Source organism: Mixophyes fleayi, chromosome 4 (assembly GCF_038048845.1).
Source record: "Mixophyes fleayi isolate aMixFle1 chromosome 4, aMixFle1.hap1, whole genome shotgun sequence".
NCBI classification, from domain to species: Eukaryota; Metazoa; Chordata; class Amphibia; order Anura; family Limnodynastidae; genus Mixophyes; species Mixophyes fleayi.
In genome coordinates, this window is record NC_134405.1 from 201,135,189 (window position 1) to 201,162,233 (window position 27,045).

Consider the following 27,045-nt stretch of genomic DNA (forward strand, 5'->3'; position numbering starts at 1 on the left):
AAGCTCTATTATAAACATGTGAAACATGAAAAATTAAACAGCACTGACAAAAAAATGTTTGAAGGACAAGCTCTGGATGGTCTTAATACACCAATTCATACTGGTGAGGAAATTCCCTGAAAACAATTTAATCTATTGTAGTCCTCACCCCTCAATCAAGCAATAAAAAAAAAAATAAGTGGCACACAAAGAAAAAATGACAAAAAGACGTTCCAGTATTGTTCTTGTACATTTATTAGTGAACCCTCTCAATTCAGCCACAACATTAAAAAAAATAAAATGATTGCACTACCAGGTCAAGCAAAACTAGCAACTTTCATTTTAAAAAAAGTACAAATCTGTTAAAAATTTCAATCAGTATACACATATATATATAATACAATATTACTAGTTAATGTTAAATGCTACAAACCAATATTATTCCAATGGAATGGAGAAAAAGAAACACACTTTGATAGCTTCAAGAACCATTTCTATATATTAGCATTTTTTTTTTCAAATACATACATGGGAAATGAGGTAACCAGTAAATGTGCAAGTACCAAAAGCCAAAAATAAAAAGTTTATATATATAGCGATATATCTATATGTATACACAAACATATAGATATACAGTTCTAACACAGAAGACACCTCCGGGACCCTGAGTAAGGGAAGCCACAACTCTGGGGGCAGTAATGTTAGTGAAAGGGAAAAATTGAGATCAACCCAGTGTGATTAAGGGGTCCAGGAGGTTAGGATGATACAGTAAACAATCCACTATATCCCACCATAGGGGTGTTTAAAATAATAATAATATATATAGAGAGAGAGCGCAAGATTAAAAAAGTGGCATCTATGCAGCAATCACAGACATCCTAAACCAACGGTATTACTTATAGCAGACTGATAATGAGGTGCTAAGTGCTTTACTAGAGCTCAACAGCACTCAAACTACAGTTGTGGAGTTCCTACTGAGGTTAGTGGAAGAACTGTATGCATTTTATACAGTGGAGCAGAGGGCAGATGAAGGGATAACCCCCTTTTCTGCTGGAGAAGGCCTTATATTCCATAACGGCAGAAGACATCTCCAGTGCTTAGGGGATTTCTAACAGATAGGCAGCAGATACTGCTGTTGTCTGGTGTGAGTCGTTTGATAAGATTCTGAAGTGTTGATATATACAATAAGACCTTTGGTAACTTGTGTGCTGTAAAACAAGTGCTCAATCCAGTTTCTCTGCTGCAGTCCCTGCTACTTTCTTCCACTAGCCCCACAGTGGCAGTTTACAAAACAGGAGTTTTATCTGCTGTGAGGGGAGACAAAACAGCACATATACAATCACACTCCAGCATATAAACAGTTGGATTCTCCACTGCTCTCACTGTTAACGTATGGCTTGAGACCCCATGTGCTGCCAAAAAAAAGCCATCGCCCATATAATCAGTCAAGGGAAAAAATAAAATAAAAAATACTATGACCCATATTTAGTTAACTAGTGACCCATAAAAAGGACAACAACTTGAAGGATGCAAGATCAGTGCTTTGCGGTTTACATGCTGGTTATCAGTTTTATTTTGCCTTCACGCGGAATACATTACTACAATTTGTTTCCAGTGCATAAGTATATATATTTATATAGAGAATAAACTATGTGATTATCTGCAATGCATTGTCAAAACTGTTAAACAGTGAGAACAGTGAAGTGGTCAGTGGAGAGGAAGACATCTACAGCCGAACAGTGGCCAACCCTCTAAAGTCTGTTGTTATGTCACTATTCCCACAAGGGAAAAACAAAAACAAAAAAAACCTGAGGGAAGATCTGTTACATGGTAATTGTGATGGGACTTAAAGTAAAACATTGATTGCTAGCCCCCCGCCCCCCAAGCAAAAAGAAACAAAGCAAAAGGAATGACTGCAAAGTCACTACTTCACAGGCAGATAAGGGGACCCTGGATTCAATTATTGATGCAAAGGGTAAGAGTACAGGAGTTAGTATCTTTAAAACAAGGGAGCACAAATAGAGTATAAAACAGTTACGTGTATAACTAGCCATCAATATAGTCAGTGTTCTAGGTCCAGCAGTAATCCACTCTAATGTGCTATGGGTCACTCTTGACAAAGTAATTTCATTTTGGTCTAAGAACATCCCATCGCACATAATCCCTGCCCGAGAGTGGCCTTTACAGGCAACTAGACATTCAAATCCCAACAAATAGTTCAGGTGCCTTCTGCTTGCGAACATGTACACAGCAGGAATCAGCTCAGCATGATACATACCCCTATATAATGCTTGTCCCAGTCCCTCCCACCCCCCTCACGTCACTCCACAGACGGCCAAGGGTTAGCAGATACCATATTCCAAGCTGCTCAGACATGCATATTGAGAAACATTAAGACAGACTTCCTGCCCGACCATTTAAACGCGCACACAGATCGGAAATGGTTAGCTGGCTCTTTTGTTGCTTTCATTGCTGTTCTATCATGCAAACTTGAACTTAAACAAATACAAATCAGTAAATAAGGCAGCCGCTCACTCATGTACCTCTGTGTTATTGCTCACACAGAAGCTAGGGGTGGGGAAAATGCCAGTGCCAAGTGCAACACGCTCACTAGAACACAGCTTGGCGTGCAACAGTGTGTGCCCTGTGGTGTCACACCAGCCTGTAATTGTGTGACCTGCTGCCTAACAAAATACACCGTGGAGGCATTACCAGGGCTTCTGCTAGCAGGAGACATGGGGAACAATGTGGGCAAACAGCCACTGCACCTCTTGACTGGTCCGCACAACACATCTATTAGATGTTGCCAAAAACATTTTTTTTTTTTTTTTTTTGAAGAGGACAATATTGCTAGAAATGAAATGCCAGCAACATAAAACACAAACCTTTGTGGTGGTATTGTGAAACGGCAAATGTGCTGTGCCAAAACCAGTCTCTGGCTGTAGGCTGGTATGGAAAGTAAGGGTTAGCTGGTAATAAAGACACAGAATTGTTCAGTCCTCTTTTATCCCGTGTCTCTTACAATGTAGAAATCTATGGTTTATGTAAGAGAATGAAGGTCTGCTTGTTTTCTTCTCTGCTGTGCGCACATAAAAAAAAAAAAAAAAAACTAGCCAAATAACGTAGAAGAAACTCTCAACCACTATCTAGCATGGAGCATTAAGATTTTTTACTGGGTTGAGATAAATCTCTGTTGCACAACATTAAGTGGGCTTATCGCAGCTCTGCCATCCCTTACAATTCACATTACTCAGGTGGATTGAAATGGATTGCTAAACACAGGGAAGCTGTAGAAAGATTGGAGACCATTTTAAAAAAAACAGGGTAACGAAGGAACATAGCAATGCAACACACATATTAACCCTTCTCTGAATGCAGTAAAGTCTTATGGCAGCAAATAAAAGAAATACAACATAAAATCTGGTCCAAAGAATTAAAGAAAAATAACAAAACCGCCCACTAGGGCTTCAGTGCAAACATTCAAATAAGCAGCTGTGATACTCCTCTCAACTAAGGGATTGACAGAAGTACACTTTGCAAATAGGGAGCCTCTGGTAATGCCTCAAGGTCCCCTTTGGGGGCTAGCACTGGCCACAACGACCCAGTCTTTTTTTTTTCCTGTTAGCCTCAGCTACCCTCAGAGGAGGAAGGAGAGAAAGGGTTTCTCTCCCATTTTATCTCTAACACACCTCAAATCCCTCCCAATGCCCACAACTGCAATACATAATGTAGGGGCACTGCTGGGAAGTACTGGGGTGTAGAGGTACTAAAATGGAGACAGTGGAATGTGTGACTCTTGACACCACCTCCAGATTCAAAGCTGCTGTGTCCTAGCCGGAAGGACAAGTGCAGGTGGAGGGGGAAGCTGAAGCATCCGAGTCAGGCAAGGAGGCTGGTTTGTTTTGTGTTGATCCCTCTGGGTTTGTGCACCGGCAGGAGGCGAGAGGGCAAATACCTGTCCTCACTCCCCATCTATGTGAACCTCAGAGGCATCAGCCCGGCAGATGGGACATGTGCAGTTGGACTAAAAGAGAAAAAAAAACAACAAATATTGTCATATTAAAAGTAAACACTACAGACCTGATTAAGGAGAGCAAAGCAAAAAAAAAAAAAAAGAATAAATTTGATCCTAGACAAAACCATGTTACATTGCAAGGGATACACAGTACGGTAGTTTATTAGTTTGCACATAAATTAAATATTAGCTGATTTTTCATGAATTTTAAAGTTGATCTAGGGGACATACCGTACCCAAACTATAAATCTGTCCCCACATATTAAATTCACCTCCCCCTCAAATGCAAAATGGATTTGCCCAGATGCAAAGTTAAACTGTAAATATTTATGCATTTGTTCTGGTTGCAACCTAAGAATTGCTAGTTTTCAGCATTGACAATTTTATGTGTCATTAAAATCTGTTCTTATTAACATATTACATCCCCCGGCGCCAAGGGACATATTCTTTTTTATCATTCTACTGGAAGGATTGGGACTCCTCTTCTATACCACACTAGTCCCTACGACGGCATTAGATTCCTCATACACATTAGGGAGCGCAGCCCCCACCATTGTTTGTTTCTACTAGATAATAATTCAAACCAGTTGGTTGAATATTATACGGCATGATGCATATTTTGGGGCCACATATGCCGCCATCTTGGGCTTCGAATTTCTCCGGGAAAATATGCTCCATTATCTTTTTTAGTCCCCTTGATAGCCATGATCTGGGATGGGCAAAATAATGTCAATTCTGTAGCCAGTTTCAGGAGAGAACACTATCACAGCTACAGAGATTTCCTCAAATAGAAAGCGAACCACAGTCATTGTAGCAGAAATATTCTCAGAATTTCCTCAATTTTAATTAAGCTGGAGATTGCCTAATACGTTCTATATAAGCTACAATGTCTCTTGCTTAAACAGCATTTTTCACACTGTCTGCTTCACCAGAAACAATCTTTTTATTTCTTATTCTACCTAACCAATTTCTTTTCCTGGTGCGACAGCCTAGTAATTGTCTTTATGCATTCAAAGGGGCAGAAAGACAGAGGGAAAAATAAATCTTTACTACTACTTTCACAAAATTAATTTATCCCATAATTTTATGACTTTTTTGGGTAATAACATGCAATACCATAGACTTAGTAGACAGGCCTATGTTAGAGCATGTAAATACGTGGTCTACCACTAAGAGCACGGTCCCAAAATGATCTGGGGAGACTGGGGATGCCATCACAAGCTTTCTCGAGGGACACCATTATGATATGTGGGGATGGCAATATCTAGGACCTTGCTTTCCCAACGTGTCCAATTTGCAATAAGGAAGCCACGTCGACACAATCTCTATTTCCATGTGAACAGGATGCTTCCCGGCTTACAGAAGTTCAAAGAACACAATGTGAGAATCTACGTCATTGGCCACAGAGGTGTGGGACAAGCTGCAATGCAGATTCTATGTTATTGGCAGCGAAAGAATTAAACCTACATTGGCTATCCAATGCACCATCATGGTTTATTTTTTAAACAGGTCTTCAAGAAACCAAATACCCAAGCACAGTAGATTAGAAATGGTCAATTAGAAACAAGACATACCTTAAGCCACTTATCAACACATTTTGCGTGGAATTCATGGTTACAAGGTAACACTCTGAGAAGCTGCCGACTTTCAAAGTCACTAAAGCACACCACACATCTAGAAGTAAACAGCAAACACGGTCATCAAACATGATATTCTGAGAATGTATATATACACATTTACAGATATACAAATGACTACATTTCAAAAGGACGTCACAAGATGTGTTCATACTGAACCAATAATAAAAACAGCACATCCGATAATGTACTTCTTATTAGAAGAGCAAAATATTAAGCAGTAATGACTTGGTGAATAAGTTCACATGTGCAACTAAACTTATTGCCACAAAAGTTGTCTCTATAAAGCTAAATAAGTTTCATCATGTTCAAACTTCTCTCCTGCATCTCTTATAGTTGTACCTCATGTTGTCAGATCAGATGTCGAATGTAAAACCAGACTCACACAAAATACAAATATTGCATGGAAAATCTACATCTACCAAACAAAATTAAAAATGACATCTTCTTGAGATTTACTGGCATATCATTGAAGAGTGAAAGATGGAAAAATTAAATAATTTGATTGGATCATTGATAAACATTGCTCTTGGTTTGGGACCATTTACTAAGTGGTAATAGCTAGAGCATTAATTGAATTTAAAAACAAAAAAACAAAAGACAGGTTGTATGCCTCTGTTAAGAAACTATCTGTAGCTACAGCTAGCAAATTGCATTACCGGGGTAAACAACCAAACCATTTCAGCAATTGTCATATGAGCAGAATTCTTTTCTCTAAGAGAAGAAACTGGTAGACATTGGAGAAGGATCTCAGCCACCCTCTAGAAGATTATTGGGAAACAAGAAGGGGAAAAATTGCTTCTAACCATCTCAAAGCTTAAAGGAAAATGCCTACAATTTACTTTAGATGGTATTATACTCCAGACAAACTAGCTCTAATGTATAGCTCCACAACCTTTTCCTGTTCGAGGGAATGTGGCCAGGCTGGAACCTTTATTCCATATCAGATGGACATGCCCCAATATTTCAACCTTCTGGGATAAAGTCCGAGACCTAGCTTCACTCCTCACATGTCAGGTTCTTGAAAATCCTTGGTCCTTCCTTTTACATTAGGCTCCCCAAGAAGCTGACAAACACTCAGTTAAACTAGCCCATCATATCCTTGACGCAGAAAATGCAATAAAGTTGCTTCAAATATCAAGTGCATGTAAAACCTATTTTTGTAATTTTGTTATAAAACTTCGGATTCTGTACAACTGCAATCTTCATACCTGTTTGTTACGGATTGTAAACGATTAGTGGTAAATAAAAAAAATATAACTGGTAGTGTTTGCTGAATATTTGGCTTTGCCTTCGTCTACATTAACACAACGTAAATTCGAAAAAAATGAACTTGGTAGACTTATTTCTTGTTTTAATTTCATTATTTATGTAGATATGATGCAGCCATCTGTTCTTCATTTCATTTGGACATAATGTAGAGTGCTGAAACATTAACGGGCTGCATAATATCAGCCTGTGGCACAAAAATGGTCTTCCAGCTAGTTAGTGGTCCTTACATGGACAAATTCAGTTGTGTGGGGACTTTTGGCTGGGTGGATTCTGGAAAACCCTAAACAATTTGGAGTCCGGCAACAAATTTTAATTTACAACTTATTCTAACCAATTCTATGTTTTGGTTTATCGCTCATTGGCAAATGCATTTATTACTAATCTATTATTTACTATGAACATCATGCTGTGTGTGCTACGTTTTTTATTTTAAAAAAAGAAAAAGAAAAAAGGCAAATACAAAGTCAGCATATAAATGAATACCGAAAGTTCACCACTTTCTTTTTATGCGAAAAGTCTAAATGCAAAGCCCTAAATTACTCACAAGGTCTGCTCAGATTGGTGGGTTTCAAGGTTGAAGCGGTAAGATGGAAGCTGCTCAATGTTGGCTTTGGTGAGTCCACGTGGCTTTGCTTCTCCTAAACGCTCAGCTAAGTTCAGCAATGCCTAAAGAAGAATACCAAATAACTCACCAACTAAGATAATGAAAGGACTGCTTGGAGAACACTGGTGAAAAAGGAGAGGCTATTCCGCTTGGGTGTCAGGGCCAAACTAACCTCATAGTTTTCCATTTCCACATCATCCACATCCAAATCCAGGCTGATTGCTGGGCCAACAGAGGTTGGAGATACAGGAAGCATGGAGCTGCAAGGAAAATATATTAGAATCTTAACAAAACAAAGGGATTATTAAACTGAAAACGCTGTGCAATTAATATAGCAATATGGTGAGATAACAGCTTAAGTTACATCTCAATTTGTAAAAACAAAGTCATGTTGAAAATATAGGTGCATGAGAATTCTTTAGCAAAGAATACTCACAGGAAGTAGGGTAGAAAGCTAGGGTAATACGAAGGAGACAGTGCAGGAGGTGGCAGTGGTTGCTGCAGGCGATACCGTTGGGTATTAAGTCGTCGTGGCATCAGATGAGCATATGGCTGCAATAACATTAACAAATAACGATGCATGTTTGTTATTGTATATAAAAAAGATAACCATTTCAATTGCCTGATTAAGCAAAACTACAACAAGGTCACATGCACCCATAAGTAAGCACAAAGAGTATTTAATTTGTTTAAGCAGAACAACTGTGTGAGTGGGCTGCACTTACCACGGGAAAGGATAGTTCCTGATGCAGGGCATCATGGGAGAGGTAATGCATGGGCACCGAATGGGGCAATGCAGGCACAGGGTGAGAGTGGTGGAATGGGAAGCTGCCCATGTGATGTTGGTCCCCTCGAAGATCCAAGTCATTATCTATCCTCTGCAGTGGCTGAAAATTTAAATTATTATAGAAGGGAGAAAAAAAATAAAAAAAATATTCATGCTAAAAAGTAAAGAAATACTATGATAAAAATAGCTTGTAGAAAAGACATACGGCAGGGCCAATGGGGCAATAAAACCAATTGTGCAAGTAACACTAGAGATCAGGTCTCATCTGAATGCAGCAGTTAGACTCATTTTCCTTGTAAAATGTTCTTCCACTGCTGCTTCGCTCAGTCAGTCCCCTCATTGATTGTCAGTATTTTAGCAGATCCAATATAAAGTACTTCTGCTAACATAAGGCCATAAACAAAACAGCACCAAAATACATATCTGCACGTGTTTCAAAAGATCTCACAACTCAACCCCTCTGCTCAAGATCAGAGTCTCTCAGCCACACCCATTACCTGCTCCCATTCCTTGTTACAGGACTTCTCTGCCTGTACCCATTCTGTGGAATGGCCATCCTCGCACAACAACAATTTCCTCTAGCCTCCAGACACATTCCCTGAAAACTCCTCTCCTCAGGCAAAAGGGTATTTCAAATTCCCAAAATACCCTCTAAACTCAAACTAAGCTATTCTACCAGATTACCACCACTCACACAGTTCACACAACTTACATTTATTCTCTTTCTAGTCTCAAACAACCCTCTGACCCCCAAACATTGTGTGACTGGATCAAATACCTCCCTACTAAGTAAATTTTTCCACTACAAACTGGCTGAACCAAAAGGTTATGTGTGACACTTAACCTCATGTATCAAAGGTATACACTGAAGAATGTTACTACATTCACTACATGATCAGTCGGAAAATATTAAACAGTATGACCAACCAAATGAAACGATGATCTTTAGATCATCATGTCACTATACACACTCGCACAATATCTGGCCAAACGGTCGGATGTCGGCTAATTGGCTAGGTACACATTGGCCTGATTGTATGAAAAACCTCCAAACTCCTATTTTCCTATAGATTGTAAGCTTGCATGCAGGGCCCTTTTACTTACTTATATCTTATTTTACTACTGTGGTTGTATTTCACAAGCACTTTACATTAAGAACAAAACTTCCTCACAGTCTGTCCTTCTGCATTTCACCACCCATGTGCCTCTATATCCCAAGTTCTTCCATCTGCATTTTTTTTGCTAGTTAGTTATTCCATGCAACAACTTGCTCAGCTACCCTTCTAGTTTGATTGGCACTTGATGGGAATATCGCTGTGGCAACAAACTGTGGTTTGCAAAAATAGGGGAGCTCTGTCAAGTTCTATTAAAACTGTAGGTGCCTGTGCAAGCCAGGGCAATCCATTAGAAGCTTTATTAGTGATCTGATATGCTGTATATTTCCAAATATATTAGAATAATTCAAAATATGTAACTTATTACCGTGTACAAGGATTCACTTCACAAGGCAGAGTTGCAGTTAGGTTATTTTTACTGGGCATGTGTAATTCCTTATAAAACATAAGTGAGACCACTGCAGTCAAACAAAACAAGATTATTTACACTTCTGATTAGTTAGGTGGTTTTTCTGCAGTGCTTATTCAAAGCAGTTTTGGCAGAGCACCCTTATTGCAGAAGTAAGGCTAGGAACACCCTGGATGTTTTGCAGCCAAATATCGGGCCAATCACCCTAAATGACCACTCAGCCACATATCGCATTAGCGTGTATACTCACACGATGGACGACAATCGTTCCGAAGAGCCGATTGTCGTTTTATTTGGTTGGTCATACTGTTTACTACTCTTGTTCCAATCACCTCACGATCATGATCTTCATAGCGTTTAGAGTCATGGGGTATATTTACTAAACTGTGGGTTTGAAAAAGTGGAGATGTTGCCTATAACAACCAATCAGATTCTAGTTATCATTTATTTAGTACATTCTACAAAATGACTGGACATGTGGCAGACAGGAAAGGACACTTTGCTTAACTCCTCTTCATCATAGAAACTGAGGCAGTAAAAGTAGGGTACGGGTCTCAATATGCAGCCATCACAAATACAGAATTCTTTTTACCAGCACTTTACGAGTTGCATGCATATCTTGGCACTTACCATCCTCTGTGGTTGCACGGTAACAAATGGGGCAAGAGAGGCCATATGAGGTGGCTGGTGTGGTGGCAGCGGTGGGTGAGGATGCAAGATGTAATGCTCGCTGGAAAGTAGAGGGGGAAATGGCTGGTACGAGACAGGAAGCTGCTGCACTGTGCACCCAGGGATGAGCTTTAACAGAAAACAAGTTACAAGTTATTTTACTCCTTAAAGAATACAATTTGTGAAATGTTTAATGACAGATACTGATGCAACTTTCCAGTTGTTGTTTTGCCATATCTTATGTTGTCTATGAGTCAGCACAAGTTACATGGTTTAAATATTCAATAATTTTGACATGAAATGCTAATCTGAATGTTGCTATACTGGTTAACAATAGTCAGCTAAGTGTCAAAAAGACTGAGTAATTACTTTAGCCACCCCCCTCCAGCCCCCAAACCCTGCTATAGATAGGCTTATGTTTATTACCTATAATACACTGTACATAAACACTCAGTCATGGAACCTGTTTGATGAGTGTAATATATATATATATATATATATATATATATATATATATATATATATATATATATATATATTTATTTATTTATATTACACACACACACTTGCTGTTTAAAAAAAAAAGTAATAATAAAAAAAAAGAATTTGGAACACAAAGCATGGGCCTTACTGAAGGTTAAAAACAAAGCAAATAAAAGGTACAATTTTTGCCTCCTTTTGCCTGTAGTTAAACTAGGACATGCCCCTTTAAACTTTCAAATTTGAAACTTTCCCCTCCGCCATTTGGTTTTGACAAGATGCAAAACATAAAAGACAAAATACTAATTAATATATTTGTATATACTGGTTTATACTCCACCAATGCAATATTTTGTAAAGTCACTTACCGGAGGAGGCAGGCAGCAGAGAGGGTAATGCTGGCCACTGAACATGACCGAACATGCTGGCAGCTGCTGGGCACTGCACCCTGGGATGTGCTGCCCAGTGTGCAAAGGGAAGCCTTGGGTTACTGTTGTAACAGTATATGAAAGAGGGACAGGTCCCTGGTGCACCTGGCAATTGAAACAATACATATTCAATACTTTATTAAAGCAGCCAAAAGAGTGCTAATAAATAGCCATGATACAAAGTGGACTCCTTGGACAATGTCTGAATCTGCATGATGCAAGACACGAGTGATTTACACAGGAGTCCACCTGGCAAACTCAAAACTAAGTGGACCAAAAACATTAATTCTTACCTGCTCATGAAGGTCAACCATGAATGAGGTTTGCTGAGTGGAGTGTGCAGCGGGGTGAAGCATTCGTGGTGGAGTGCTGGTGAGGGCAAAAACTCTATGTTCATCTACAGGAAAGAAAGCAGCCCGGAAGGAACCATCATCCTGGCTGAGGAGGCTCTGTTGAGGTCTTTCCCTCCTTCCCCACTGACGCCTTGCTGGAGGACTAAAGAAAGTAAAAGAAATAAAAAAAAGTGTATAGTATTGGTGGAAAAGCAATAAGAGAAGAAATAAATGTACACAGTTGGAAAAGTACAAGATCAAACAAACAAAAACAAGTAGTTTAATCAAGAGTGTGTACAAGGAGACATCAAGCACTTCTTAGCAACCAAAGATATGCACAGATTTAAAAGAAAGAAGGTAACCCGGAAACTTCCCTTAGCAGAATGTTGAATGCAATTTCCCATTGTGTCAAATGCTGTGGGTTAATTATAAACTGGTTCAAAGGAAACATTCAAGTTTGAAAGAATATTTGGGCCATCTGTTTTGCAAGCCATTCACAGTTAGACATTACCCTATTAGAGGGTGGGGGGATTTGCTTGCTGAGATTAGGTCAATGGCAACAGATAAAGGCATTTACTATGTGTTCAAGTGTATCAACTTTGAGTGGGTGGAAAGACCTATAAACACCATTGTCTTGAGAATTGTATCCTAAATCACCCCCCCCCCCCCCCACCCCCAAAAAAAAAAATAAAAAAAAAAATGGGTACTTCCAAAAGGTATAGACCTATAGGCACAGTTTACATGTTATGACTGATCGTGTACCAACAAATTTGTCTAACTTTTGAGCTTTCTTAGTACTTTAAGTGTGTTGTACTATGTAAAGTGTGCTTATATTTTCGAATGGATCTAGTTAATAAATAAATAGAAAGGAGGTAGCCTACGATGCGTACTATGTTAGAAGGTGGTACCTTTTCTAGAGCCCCGCAGCTCCTACCTTCGCCTGAGGTGCCCTTGGGTGCTGCAGGGTCCAAAGAACCTCTGCTGGTTAATGGGGGCTGAAGGAGGCCACCTATTCACTGCCAGCTCCCATGGTCGCATTTGTGATGTCGGGAAGGCGAAGTGGCAACCAGGGCTTTCACGATACACTGCAACTTCACCCCTGCAGGCTGCAATAGAAACAAAACAGAATCCATTTAGTCTGTCAAGTAGAAATACAAATAAAATAAGGATAAACGTGGTACAGAGTAATGTGAGGCAATTACTTGTAGGATGACAGTCAAAGATGAAATGAACCCACTCTCAAGCTGTAAATGACAATCTGTGGCCATTCTAATTACTAGCAAGAGACAAACTCATTTTAACATTCAGCAACTGCACTCAAGCTTTTATATGGCAATATTTGGTTGTCAGACCATGCATCATCATGACAATCCATGGCATCTGGACAAAGGACCGCTACACCTAAACTATGGCTTGCCTTCTATAAAAGGGCGAACAACATTTACAAATAAGCATACAAAAAAAAAGTGTTCATACTTTACAGAATGTGCAATGTCTCCTATTATATTTACAGTTGGCAATGTTCATACTATCATTCTCAGTTACTTGTCATACCAGACAGGAAAAGTATATCTTCAATATACTTAAACTAGTCACACATACTTTAATACAGATGCACACAAGTATAATGTACAATAACTATCACATAGATTGTTACCGAACACATCTGTATATCTGGTTACAAAATTACGGCCTCTGAGTGAGGTCATGCTCCGACAGCACTAACAGAACCTCATGGATTATGGGGGTGAGCGGACCTAGTCACCTGAACAGTGAACATTATGTTCAGCAGTATAAGCTGCCGCACGCCCCCCCCCCCCCCAAAAAAAAGACAGGGATATACATAGTCATGTGAAAAGTCTGAAGTAGTATGTGAAAAAGTATACCCTTTTTATGTATCAGGACATAACCAACAAGTAATCTAGTCCTCAACTGCTTACATTTTATAAATTTAATCTCAGTTAAAATCTGTTATGAGCTATTTGTTACAATTTTTTGTTAACTAAACAATAAGCCAACACAAAGGTACCATTTGTACAAAAGGTACAGTTACTGTTTTTATATCAATAAAGTCATTTTAAACAGAGTGCCTCTAATTAAGTGCATTTCATTATGAGATGATCAGCTACCACAGCTATATAAGAGATGAACGTATGGCGGCTCAGTGGGGAGGATTCGGGTGTGTGGGGCAACTGTTGCTGCTCATGAGTCTGGAAAAGGTTATAAAAAAGTTAATTTCCAAACAATTTGAAGATCATCATTCTACAGCGAGAAGTATGTACAAATTGAGAACAAAGACGACGGTTGTCAATCCCCCAAGCACATTCAACCAAAGAGCAGACTGTACGATGCTTCGAGAAATCGCAAAGGACCCAAAATTTACAAGCAGAAGTCTACAGGCCTCTCGCCGTGGTAAAAGTTCATGATATCCAGCCAGTAAATAGGCCATTATGTATTGTTATTCTATACAAAATTATAAACAATAAAAATATTGGATTAAAAAGAAAAAGTTTGTAACAGCAGAAAAAGACAAACAATGAGTATAATGTTGTGAAATCAGCAGCAAATATTCCTCAAACACAAGAAAGAAAACAATTACATTAAGGAATTGCTGCTAAACGGTGGTTCTACAAACTACTGATTCATTGGACGTGGGTTGTTTTTTTTTCCCCCACACATGGCTTCTTTGTGTTAACATATTAATGCTTTATTATTCAACATAAAATCAGCTATTTGCTACAGGACATTTTCAAATTTTAGGACTTGTTGCGGACTATTGATTATAGCTTTTCAAATGAGTTTACTGATCGCGCCAGAAACCACCATTCTCAAAATAACAATATCATCTTTTCCCCTTATGCACTTTTAAATTTCCTTATTCAGTGTCCTATCTCTGGTGATGGGCAGATGCTACCAAGATAACTCGACAACACTTAGTGAAAGGACCAAAAGAAAAGAAAAAAATGCTTATATTATGATGCACTCATTTTATTTGCAATTATTTAAAAAGTCATCAGGAATCGATCACACAAGAAACGATAATAAAAACAAGCAAAATAAAATAAAGTACTAGACTGTCAAAAAGATAATGGAAAAGGTGAACAACATTTTATTGAAGACGGAGTATTTCCTAATCAGTGTGTCTATAGATCTTCATACGTTCATTGATTGTATTAAGATTATTTGCTACTTCACAAAGGATACCCTCATCTCAAGTTACAGTACATGTAAACAATTACCCGGATTCTTATTCTCAAAGGTGATAAATTATAGAATTCTGATCAAGTTTGGTGCTGTATCTAAATAGCCTCCAAGACTCAAATACAGAGAGGCTGTTATTTTTAGGAAAAATTGCTTATATATCCACTTGTGCCCTAGCTCCCTTCTCAATATCTCAACTGGCAAAACACTCATTATAATGGCCAGGATGCTCATTCAATTAATGTTAGTCTGAGGAAATAACTTTATTCTTCTTAGAGCAGTCTTGTTAAAAACAAATTTGTAATAATATTATTGTGTATCCCTTATATTGATACTTCTAACTCAAACAGATCTAAATATGTTATTCTGAAAATATTCTACAGTGATACACTATATGTTGTATAATAACTGTTCGTATATCATGAGAGCTGAAATACAGTCTTATTTGCTCCCTTTGAATGACAGCAGTTTATTTTCACTTTCATTAGTATTCTGCAGCGAACTGCAGTCTTGTTTCAACACTAGCTAATCAGCTATATAAAAGTTACCTCTCTTCACCTTCCCTATCAAGCTACAACTGAGAGAATGTCTTCGGTCTCCATGTTATCTAATCAATGATGATTGCCAGGCATGTCCCAATATGAAAAAGAGTGCACATACATACACAATATCTATTGTGTTGTTTTATTTTAAAATACACCAATATGATTGTTTTATTAAACAAGGCAACAATAAAGTGAAATGGAATCATATTACTATATTGTTTTTATTTTAAACTGCCAATAAAGTCAATGGTAAAGCTAGTTACAATAATTTTGCAACTGTGAAAATGCTATTTGTAGGCATTTTTAGGACATAGAGACATGTCAACACTATTTAGAATTAACAGTTATGTAGATTGTAAGGGTTGTACGTAATATATTGTACGTAAAGTATCCGGCTTAGGCTTGTGAATGTGGGAAGTTTGTTTAGAGGGAGTTTCATGGCAGGAGGGGAAGAGCAGAATGTGCTGTCAGTTCCCCAGTAGAAAGAGGGTTACACCAGTAAGTTAGAGGCACTGAAGTAACGTTCTGCTACCCTCATCAGTGCCTTATTTTCTAGCCAACATCATTACCATGTACAGTGTCTGAACAGTCAGGGAGGGGAGTGCTGTGCTGTGAAATTTGGCATGGTAGGGACCTTTTTGATTTACTGGGTTTAAGGAATTTCAGTTAGCAACTTGTTGTCACTGGTGCTACTTGCCAAACACTAAATGGACAGTCAATGGCACACCAACATGTTGCCCATAGTTGTGGTATGGTATTTCTGTCACTTTTAGGCCCCTCCTCCAGCCCTACAAACAGCTGTTATCCACAAAAGAATGGCGGTGATGTTATTCACTTGCATGGGTTTTAAACCCACCTTTTATAAAGAGTTGCAGAGATAGGAGTGTGGGATAAATCAGCCCGCTCCCTTTACCTAATAAAGGTTGATCCACTTATGAGTCATGAGGATCAACCTGGATCATACACTTACCTTTAAATATACTTCAATGGTCAGACCTTCCCCACCCCGTCTGCTCTGGCACCATGTCTAGGCTGTGTAATTTTATCCTTAACCTATTTTGTAGGTTGATCCCAAGGAATTGGTCCCTGGGATCTAGCACCACCTCCAAGCAAAATTCAGTTCCACAAGACTGGAAGCCAAACCCTGGGGTGATAGTCCCCCTTCCGTTGTTTTGACTTTAGCGATTCCTAAGGAGCAGTTTTCCCTCCACATTCAATAGAACCCAATCTGCACTACTAGAAGGAGCTCCGGCACATCCGTTCTCAAACTCAGCAGTGAGACAGCCAAAACATTCCTATAGATATTGCTCCTACAGGGCTCATAAGAATCCGACCAGATGGACTGGGAGCCCAATCATCCACCAGTACTTAGGACAGGAGCGGGCTTCAGGATACCATCCATCTGGATTTGAAGTATGTGTTGTCATATGGGGTGGTAGTGTGTCATAGGAGTATAAAGCAACTAGTAGATCCAATAAATAAAACTATGCTTCAATAGATAGCTGTGTGTAAATGCAGGTGACACATACCCCCATGTTATTACCACTGTCGTACTCCCTCATTGAAACATGCAGCTGTCACTGCTTAACTTTCTTTTTTTGGCGTCTCTTCTGGAAACATTAGATTTTTGCTTGGTTCCAGGAGAGCGTTACTTAACATCTTTATCTTATGTAATCAGTTAAACTCCACAGAGGTCACATGATGACAGAGAATGGGGGTGTGGGGGTATAGCTCATGAGATGGGGTTTTATGCTAGTATAGTTTCAAAGCCTCAGTTCTCACTATACAAGATCAGTAGTAGTTGGCATTGTAAATTCCTTGACTTAGCAAATTGAAAGTCATTAATAGGTTAAATAAAAAACATCCTAAACACAGGCATTTTAAAACACTTGTTGAAATGTGTTTTATAACAGCACCGTGGCTCAGTGGTTACCACTTCTGCCTCAGCGCTGGGATAATGATTTCAATTTCCAACCATGGCCTTATCTGTGTGGAGTTTGTATGTTCTCGCATGGGTTTCCTCCGGGTGCTCCAGTTTCCTTCCACACTCCAAAAAAAACATACTAGTAGGTTAATTGGCTGCTATCAAAATTTACCCTAGATTCTCTCTCTGTCTGTGTGTATGTTAAAGAATTTAGACTAAGCTCCAATGGGGCAGGGACTGATGCGAGTGACTTCTCTGTACAGCGCTGCAGAATCAGTGGCGCTATATAAATAAATGGTGATTATGATTTAAACCTTCATGCCATGTTCTTTAACGTATGCTCAATGCTTTGATGCAGAGCAAATGTTTGCTAGGGCGTGTGTACAGGTCCAGTCAGCTTACGTTATTTTTTGGACTACAAGCGTATTTAGTATCCCTTGAGAAACATGTTCCTTAGTGTTTGAATGCTTGAAACCATCATTTCATATTTGATATATAACTCAAAGTGCATTGCAGTTATATGGCCTTCTCTTCATACAGGTCATAATAGGTGTCATTGAATATAGCAGCTTAGGATGTAGTTTTGCTACACAGCCTTAGGTCAGGCTGATCACAGCATGGACATTGATGCGGACTAAGATGGAATGATAGCACAGGTGCGAGGTCTATACTGAATAGATAAATAGAATATAAATGGACCCACTAATCTTATATATTGTATACAAACTTAGTTTAATATGAGAGTAGGTTATGACTTTTAAATATATCATATTTTATGAAGTGCAGACATTACACGGAGGGAGTCCATACAATTTACAAACAATGACAAAAAAACAGGAAGTACAGATGGCCCTGTCCAAATGAGCTTACAATCTAAGACTTGCATTGTATGTATAAATTGTATATAAACATTTTGTAAAATTCCCTGAGACACCCATTTTCAATCCAATCCATTTGTGTGCGATTCCAGGTTAATTTGTTTGCAAGCTGGCAGGACATGCTGAGACAGTTAGTTCCCCCTTTTATCCGTGCAGGAAAGTCAGGGCAACCATGTAATATATTCAACCTTTTTGTTATTTCGTTTAAGATGGGTGTTGAGGTTATTTTAGGTGTCCATAGTGCAGTTCCTCCCATCAATAGTTGCTGAACTAATAAAAATGTAAGAAACCTTTAAAACCGCTGTTGCTAAGAACATTTTTCGTGCAAACATGTTTTTCCCCCCTTAACTTTCAGGCAACAAGTACAAAAGAAGGTGCTCGCAGTTGCTTACAATTAGGCAGTACTTACTCTTTTGTTAAAAGCCATAACCCATTTATATGAAGCAACAGCAAATATAACATGCTCTTCTTTTTATCCTTTTGTTACAGGGAATAAAAAATGAAGACCAAATGAAGCACAATTAAATAATGATCACTACTATCTAATCGTAACAAATACATTTATGCATTATAATTTGACAAAGAGTGCGCCACAAGATATTATACAGATTAAAGAAGTTTAAAAATGATGTCCGTTTGAAGAGCAGAATCTTAAGAGGACACTTCCTGAGCTCACAGGATTGTGTGTTCCTTAACCATCAACAGCAGATACAGTGTAATGCTGCTTTTCTGCAGAAAAACATATTTCCTGATTGAGCCACATGTTTGTCCCGGATGAAATAGAACACGGACAATGAGTAGAATTTAAAAAAATCATAAGCGATTAGGATCATTGATCTCTGGAGTAACAGGTAAGAAAGAATTCTATGTCTACCCACTACATCAGTGATGGCCTGCATGCGGCTCTCCAAACCCTCTCTGATTAAATGTATTGCTTTAACATATTACCGAGATTAAAGACAAGTTGTGGCCCTTTTGAACGAAAGAGTACCGTCCATGCAGCCATTGAAGGGTGTCAGGTTGCCTTTCACTGACTTGTATGGTTCAGTCATACTAAACATATCAGTCTAGCCAAACCTTACAGGGAGCAATATCAGAACTAAACCCAAAATGATTGTTTTATTTTCAAACAAGCATAATGTAGGCATGTTTTAGTATTTATTCCAACATCTTCCACAAACGGCTAAATACTAAATAAGATTGATAGCGTAACTCTTGCCCACAATTAGGGGCTGATTCAATAGAATATATATTTAATAGTATTACCGTTAGAATTTTAATGTACCAACGCAGATTTTGAAATTACCGTACGAACGATAATAGTGCACACTATTACCGCAGTAACTATAATAGTGCACAGGCCACATTATTCCTAGAATAATGTGGCTGAATTGAATTGGCCCCTTAGTTTTATAAAATCAGTTTTAGGAAGGCATGTACTTGTATTAAGCATCTTTAAATTTCACTCAGGGACAATATCATCAATACATCCCTTTGTTTAGTTGGCACATAAGGAACATCATATCATGTAAGGCAGATAAAAGGCATGTCTATATATTTTAGCTAGTAGCCACTGGGACACAAGAAATGGTACCAAAGTATTATACACTGTTTGAGTGTTAGGTTTTCATTTACGTCCAGGCTATTTTTAGCAAAAATTTCAACCATTACAACAACTCCTTTTCAGTAAACTTAAACTCTGCCATCATGGTCAGTATGTAAACTGTTCAGGGTGTTCCTTTCTGATGTAGTGACTGTTAGAGATTTGCTAAAGTGTGTATGTAGCTTGAGGTTTTTATTACTACTTTAAAAAACAAAAACAACCAGTTGGATGTATTAATTTTTGATGTAGAGATGCATTTCCCACCACAATCTTTCTGCAACAGTTTTACAGGAGCATAACATCTTTGGGGACTCTGCTCATTCCAATACCTCTCAGTTTGTGTCTTCATTACTCGTCACATGCAAGAGAGGCTACTTTAAGACTTCACATCACTCCCTGCCCCACTGGAGCTTACAGTCTAAATAATCTACCACACCACAATTTTGCTAAAAGCCAATTATCCTACTAGAACTGGTCGGCATCATACCTATGACACCAGTGCTGTAAAGCAGCAATGCTAGCCACTATATCACAGTGTTGCCCAAAACATTCATTTTTCTAAAAATAACTTTGCGCCCATAGACCATTCAGTACAGTTCACTTTAAGGGAGATTATAGCAGATGGAAACATTACTAGCATACATTAAATGTTACCCGATAGCCAGCAATAAAAGTGTGTCTATCAGAGAAAGAGACACTGAATTGGAACAGCTACTTAATGAAGCACATGCACAACTTATTACAGATATTACAGGCTATAATTTAATGACAAAACAAAATATGGAATTAGTGGCGCTATATAAATAAATGGTGATGATGATAAATATGGTTATAAAGCTGGTCACACAGATGTAGGTCTGTCTTCAGTAGAATTTTTGAAGAAACAAAACTCTGTTGAAATGCATTTGAATAATTTCTCCTCCTATCATACAGGTGAAAAAGTGTTTTATTGTTTATAGCTGCTTAGGGTTTAGTTTTGTCGTACATTCCTAAAACTGACCACAGAAGGCACATACTGCAGACTATATGATGGAGTAGCAGCACAGGTGTGAATTCTACACATTCTTTGAAGATAAGTGGACCCAATAATCTCAAGAAAGGGAGTTGAAAATATACAGTCAACTCAATATAAATGAGGATATTGCATTTTAAAATATATTTATAGTATATACACTGTAGTATACATAGTTCAAATAAGGTGGCACCAACTGTACAGCCAAGCACTAAACACGCTCTAGAAAATATTTTTTGTAGTATAAATTTGCAACAACAGCAACACTCCCTTAGTGTAATAAAGTGGCAGCAGTCCTCCAATGCACTGGTTGTAAGACAGATGCTGTGAATCTGAAAAATAGTGAAGTGCCTACTAGAGTTGTAAATTACAGACAGTCAGTATTGCATGTAAATTCATAAAAGATAAAAACAGCTCATCTGAAATAGGACTCCGAAAGAGTTACGTTTCATAGGGAAAGTCAAATGTCCTCCAATGTCCTAGAATTCCAGAGAACTGGCTCACAGGAAGGGTTAAACCCAGCACTTGAGTAACGAAGCAGTAGGTTGTGTCCTAAAACGGTGGTACCTATGCGTTTCATCCTGACAACCTGGACTTTCTCATGGGGATTAAAATAGTATAAATGTTTACAATTATTTCCCCATGAAATGTACATTTTCATTACAAAGCATGTGTATGACATGCAGAGACACTGTTTCCTATGCCCAGACTCAGCTTTTCTATATCAGGTCACCAGATACCTCTAATGTACATAAAATGTTGGCTCTGTTATTTTAATAAGAAATTGGATTGCTCTCAAGGTTGGGCCCTCACAAAAATTCCATATTGTGCCAAATTAGTGGTTGATTGCAAAGTACTCTATATTTACTAGTCAGTCAAGACATAGGTCGATGGGGAATGCCTGCTAACCAGACTCACCAAATTCATAAATTGGATTTAAATTTTTCAGAACAAACTAGGAGATACACACATTAAGGGGTATATTCAATTCCTTGCGCTGTCCTTTAAAACAAGGCGGTCCGGGCACTATTACCGTTACTATGGTCATTTCAATGCGGATTTTAGCAAAAATCAGGAGAGAAGTGACCGTAGCAACGGTAATAGTGTGCAGCTATTACCGTAGTAATGGCAACAGAGCACAGGCCGCATTGCTCTAAAGAACTACGCTGGGAAATTAATTTACCCTAAAAGTTTTCTTTTACCAGGTTCATTTACGGTGGCGAAGTGGTAGCACTTCTGCCTCACAGCACTGGGGTCATGAGTTCAATTCCCGACCATGGCCTTATCTGTGTGGAGTTTGTATGTTCTCCCTGTGTTTGCGTGGGTTTCCTCCGGGTGCTCCGGTTTCCTCCCACACTCCAAAAACATACTAGTAGGTTAATTGGCTGCTATCAAAAATTGACCCTAGTCTCTACCTGTCTGTCTGTCTGTCTGTGTGAGTGTGTGTCTATATTAGGGAATTTAGACTGTAAGCTCCAATGGGGCAGGGACAGATGTGAATGAGTTCTCTGTACAGCGCTGCGGAATCAGTGGCGCTATATAAATAAATGATGATGATGATGATGATGATTTATACACATTTGGTGGTCATGCCCAACAACATACTCCTTTTGGGACAAAGTCAGAGCCCTCCTCTCCTGCCTCCTTCCCTCTCCTGTCTGCAAGACTCCATGGCCCTATCGCCTCTCCAAGATGTGGATAAGCACTCGGCAAAATAAGCTTCCATATTCTTGCTACTGTGAGATACTTATTTTCCAAAACATGAAAGCAGAGTGACCCTCACATCTCTGCCCAGAAGACCTACATTTGATTTTTTGCCAGATGATGACTATTATCCATCATTAGCAAGATAAGAAACACATTTCATCAAATCTGGGCACCCTGACTATAACGTTAATCGAGTTCACCTGAATCACTTAATTTACATTATATAGCCAGGCCTCAAACACCCTACTTGCCAAGTCGAGCCACTCACCAATACCACACTTAATACCTCTATGAGGTTTTGTATTCCACTTGCGATGACAGCTATCCCTCCCTCACCCATTTAAAAAAAATAAAGCTGTTGGTATTATCATATAAACAAAATTCAAGAGAAATTTATTTTTTCTAAATGTTTATGTTCTGCTGTTTTCAGTACTGTATACTTCTTGTTATTATGCATTATATTTTGTTCTTTGTTTGTATTATAAAATCCCAAAATAAATAAATGTTTTATTTTTTAGGATAACCAGCTTTTATTTTTAACCATTGTCACCTGTACAAACCATTTTGTGATGTCAATGTGTAATGCACTTGCAAGATACTGTCTGCTTTTGAAGATCGCACACAAGTATTAGGGAGCTTTACATTTACACTGCAACTTAAGAGTTGATTTATACTGCATCCACCTCCCAACCTTAACCCTGCCCATGCATTGTAAGTGTGCCACTGCCCCCCCTGCAGATTTGCATAAGTACATCGATTTGCCAAGGTGCAAAATTACACCTGGATTTATTCCCAACTGTAAATGAGCCCCTGAGGTTGCAATGAATTTACCCCAAAACTATAATGGGAGAAGTGGATTCTCACCTTGTATCGGCGATTAAAATTCCACATAGCCATTGAAATTTTGCTTTTACATATTTCTATTATCTTTCTGGCTTTTAAAAACACCAGCCGATCTCTAGATTTGACAGACAAGATTCCATTTATCTGGTTGACTGAAAATTGATAATGTAAAATAAGGAAGGGGGAAAAAAATTAAACAAGAAAAAAAAAAACACAAAAAAACACCACAAAACTAAAAAGCAGCCTTTGTAGCTCCATCAAGTACATTAGTTATAAAGCAATAGAGGCACAGAAAGCCAACCAAGATGGGGAAAGAGAACAGCAGCATGCAATTTTAGCCATCTACGAACTTAACTGAAGTGTTACAATGCAAAAAAACATAGCCCATCCTTTGCACTAGTAATAGCAGTACTGTGCCAGCTAGGTAGCTATGGCAGTTTTGAAAAAGGCTTATAAAATCACCATCTTTATTCAAGCACAACACAAGTGCCGCTCTAGAGCCTAGGTGCTATGACTGGTTTGAACTTTTTCTTTTACAAAACAATGTTTCTACAAGACAATTCAAAACTGTACACCCTACAAGTACTGCATAAACAAAGAAACAGAGCTTACAGAAAAAGAACATTTTTCACTGTTCCATCTAAATATTATGAAGAGTAAATTTAAGTGTCATTAAACTATGCATACCAACAGAGGGTTGTAATATAGTCAAATACCAGCTATTAGGTGTTGTATTCACAATGCACATTGAGCAAAATGATACCAGGATCAGATGCAATGATTTGTGATGATATCTGAAGATATGAAATGCTCTCGTGTGACCACCAACCACCCAAATTCAATAAAACAGTGATTGACCCATGCTGACCAGATAAGACAGAAACGACCGGGGACCGGCTGTGGCTTTAAGAGCAGCCTCCAGTCTGAGACCATGTGCTCAGCAGGAAACAAAGCAACAACAAAGGAGAAGAGCCCAGACTGACTCCAACAGGCCGAGCAGCGCCCGCCCGACCTGATCGCCTGCAATACACCCGGCGCACTCACCCGCCAGCCCGGAGCCTGCACGGCCAGCAGTGAAAGCACCGAGACACAAAGGGAGAGACACACAGGAGGGGCGGGGGAGGAAGCGTGGAGCAGACAACGAAACAACACGCACACACTGACCGAACAACACGTGTGGACAGCCAGTCTGGCCAGACATATAAGCCCAGTGCTGCTGTACCGGGGCTGGGGAGCAACACACCGGCAGTGCAGGTGGATGGGAGGGGGAGCAGCTATACGCATTACAGGTATCAGCCATGGAGACGGACATAGTCACCAGACCTCATCCCTTATGCTGGGAGTAGTAACGCTACACACGTGACCCGAGTGACCGGTATGTAGGTGTCAGTGGGGGAGGAGCTGACCGATCATAACATCCTGCGGCTACATAGACGAAACGGGCTTATCTATTACAGCTATAGGACACACTGTAACGTCCTCTGGTGTCAGCCTACAATACTAGGGACATACCTGGTGCCTCCGTGTCACCTGTCTGGCTCCGGCCTCTGGCTGTCGCTCTCTGCAGGTCGGGCTCACGGGAGGTGACGGGCGGCTCCTCACTCGCCTCCCAGCCGCGGATGCGGTTGGGGGAGCGTGCCGTATTACCAACAGGAGCAGCTCGTCCCCGAGCCCCGGTTTCTGTCCTTTTAAGGCCCGGGCGCGGCCCCGACACACACAACGACCAACTTCAATTCACAACATTATGGTGCGCGCACGCAGCGTGACCCATAGAGTGCGCTCTCGGACAAAACGTCATCTGTCTTCTACTCTGACATTAACCCCGCCCACTAAACGGCACCTAGACGCGCCCACCCACTCACCCGGATAGCGTCCCGGGGCAGCACTTAGTGACCCCGCTACTGTAACCACAGCTCCCTCAGTAGTACAGTCTAGGACAGAACATTACCGCATCTTCCTATCTCCCTAGTGCGCATACATCTTACTATACCAACTGGTCTTATGTCTTATCCTGAAAAATATGCAAAGGAAGAACATTATTGGTAACTAATGCATGCTGTTAAGTGGTAATACTGTGCTTGGCTTTGCCACATAATCCTAGTGTAGTAACCACCTGGGCAGAATTGAAGAATAACTTTAGTTCCAGATTACACTACATTCAACATTATTTATTGCAATTGGAAAAAGTATTGATACACCACCCCCCCCCCCCCCCCCCCAAAATGAAACGATTTCTTAGATTGTAATAACCCTTTTCCTTCATACAATACACTTATAAAAGGGAGACTGCTTACTATGTGATGTAATTTACGACAGTTCTTAATATTCAAAACATTCTAATTTTATTCAATTTAAATCGAGTCTAGCCAAGTAAAAAAAGATTAATTTTCATCTACCTCATCTATAAATATTCACGATAAACCATGCACATTATTCTGAAGATAGTACTGTAAATATACAGATAGTTAAGAGTGGAAGCAGCTTATCACTGTCCAAATCATTATAAAATTGTTCTACTCAATGGTCAGATTAAGTAATTGCTATTTTTCAGCATTACATTGTTTAAGAACCAATTTTGAAAATACAAGTCCCCTTATAGAAAAAGGGCTGCTACTGCCATCCACAATTATATGAGAATATGGGAACAAAGACAAAGATAGGAAAAATATTCTGACTTTGGCCACTGTCATAATTATCAGCCCCCATCCCTTGTGTCACACTTAAATTCCATTCTACAAATACAAATTTCAGGCTGTTATGTTGTGAGTCATCTTCACAGAGTCCAAAGAAAATAATTCATAGTACACCATCAAGTAATAACACAATAGTCAATACAATTTCATAAGTATTAATCTCCTTGATCCATTTAATAAGTATCCATGCCCCTTGGTTGAACCACCTACAGTACCCTATTACAGCCAATACTCTTTTGGAGAAGTCTCCATTAATTATGAACACAGAGATGAAGAAATATTTGCCTATTCCTCCTTGCAATGTTGCTCAAGCTGCAGTGACGGACAATATGTTTGTTTGAGGTCTTTCCAAAGATGTGTGATGGGATTAAGTTCAGATTTCTGACTGGGCCATTCAGTAACATCTATTTTCTTCATCTTTAACTATTCCAATGTTGCTCTTGTAATGTGCTTTGGATCACTGTCCTGTTGAACAGTTTGGGCTTTTTGAGGATAGCATATTTTGTCCAGGATTTGTCTAATGTGCACCATTCATATTCCCATAGATCCCAACAAGACTGCAAGTCTTTGCTGGTGAAAAGGATAACATGATGCTCCCAATGTCATACGTCACAGTGGCGATGTTGTTGCCTGGCTGGTGTGCACTACTTTGACTGTGCCATACATACCTTTTTATTTATTAACAAATTGACTGGTTAAGTCACTTAGCATGCTGAGTGACTTTCAAGGAATTTTTATATATCTATGGAATTGTGAATTTGCATTTAAAGAGGTATGAACCACCTAGCTTCACCTTGGCACTTCCAGGACCTCCACCAAACCCTAGATTGGATAGCAGCTGCTGGATTGCAGCTTGTTCACTGCCCCATCTCCTACTACCTGTTCTATCCTGTCTCGCCAGGATTGGCTGGC

At 39.2% G+C, this 27,045-nt stretch overlaps 1 protein-coding gene across 1 annotated transcript; it reads right to left on the reverse strand.

Moving 5' to 3' along the window:
• Nucleotides 1-216: 216 nt before the first annotated feature.
• RNF44 (ring finger protein 44) lies at nt 217-25,202 on the reverse strand. Its single transcript, XM_075209131.1, has 11 exons — nt 24,953-25,202; nt 12,662-12,833; nt 11,689-11,890; nt 11,336-11,500; nt 10,449-10,616; nt 8,233-8,394; nt 7,944-8,059; nt 7,680-7,767; nt 7,448-7,569; nt 5,569-5,668; nt 217-4,003 (listed from the first exon to the last, which is right to left on the reverse strand). The coding sequence occupies exons 2-11, from the start codon at nt 12,763-12,765 to the stop codon at nt 3,941-3,943; spliced, it is 1,290 nt and encodes a 429-aa protein (XP_075065232.1). The 5' UTR covers nt 12,766-12,833; nt 24,953-25,202; the 3' UTR covers nt 217-3,940.
• Nucleotides 25,203-27,045: the final 1,843 nt, after the last annotated feature.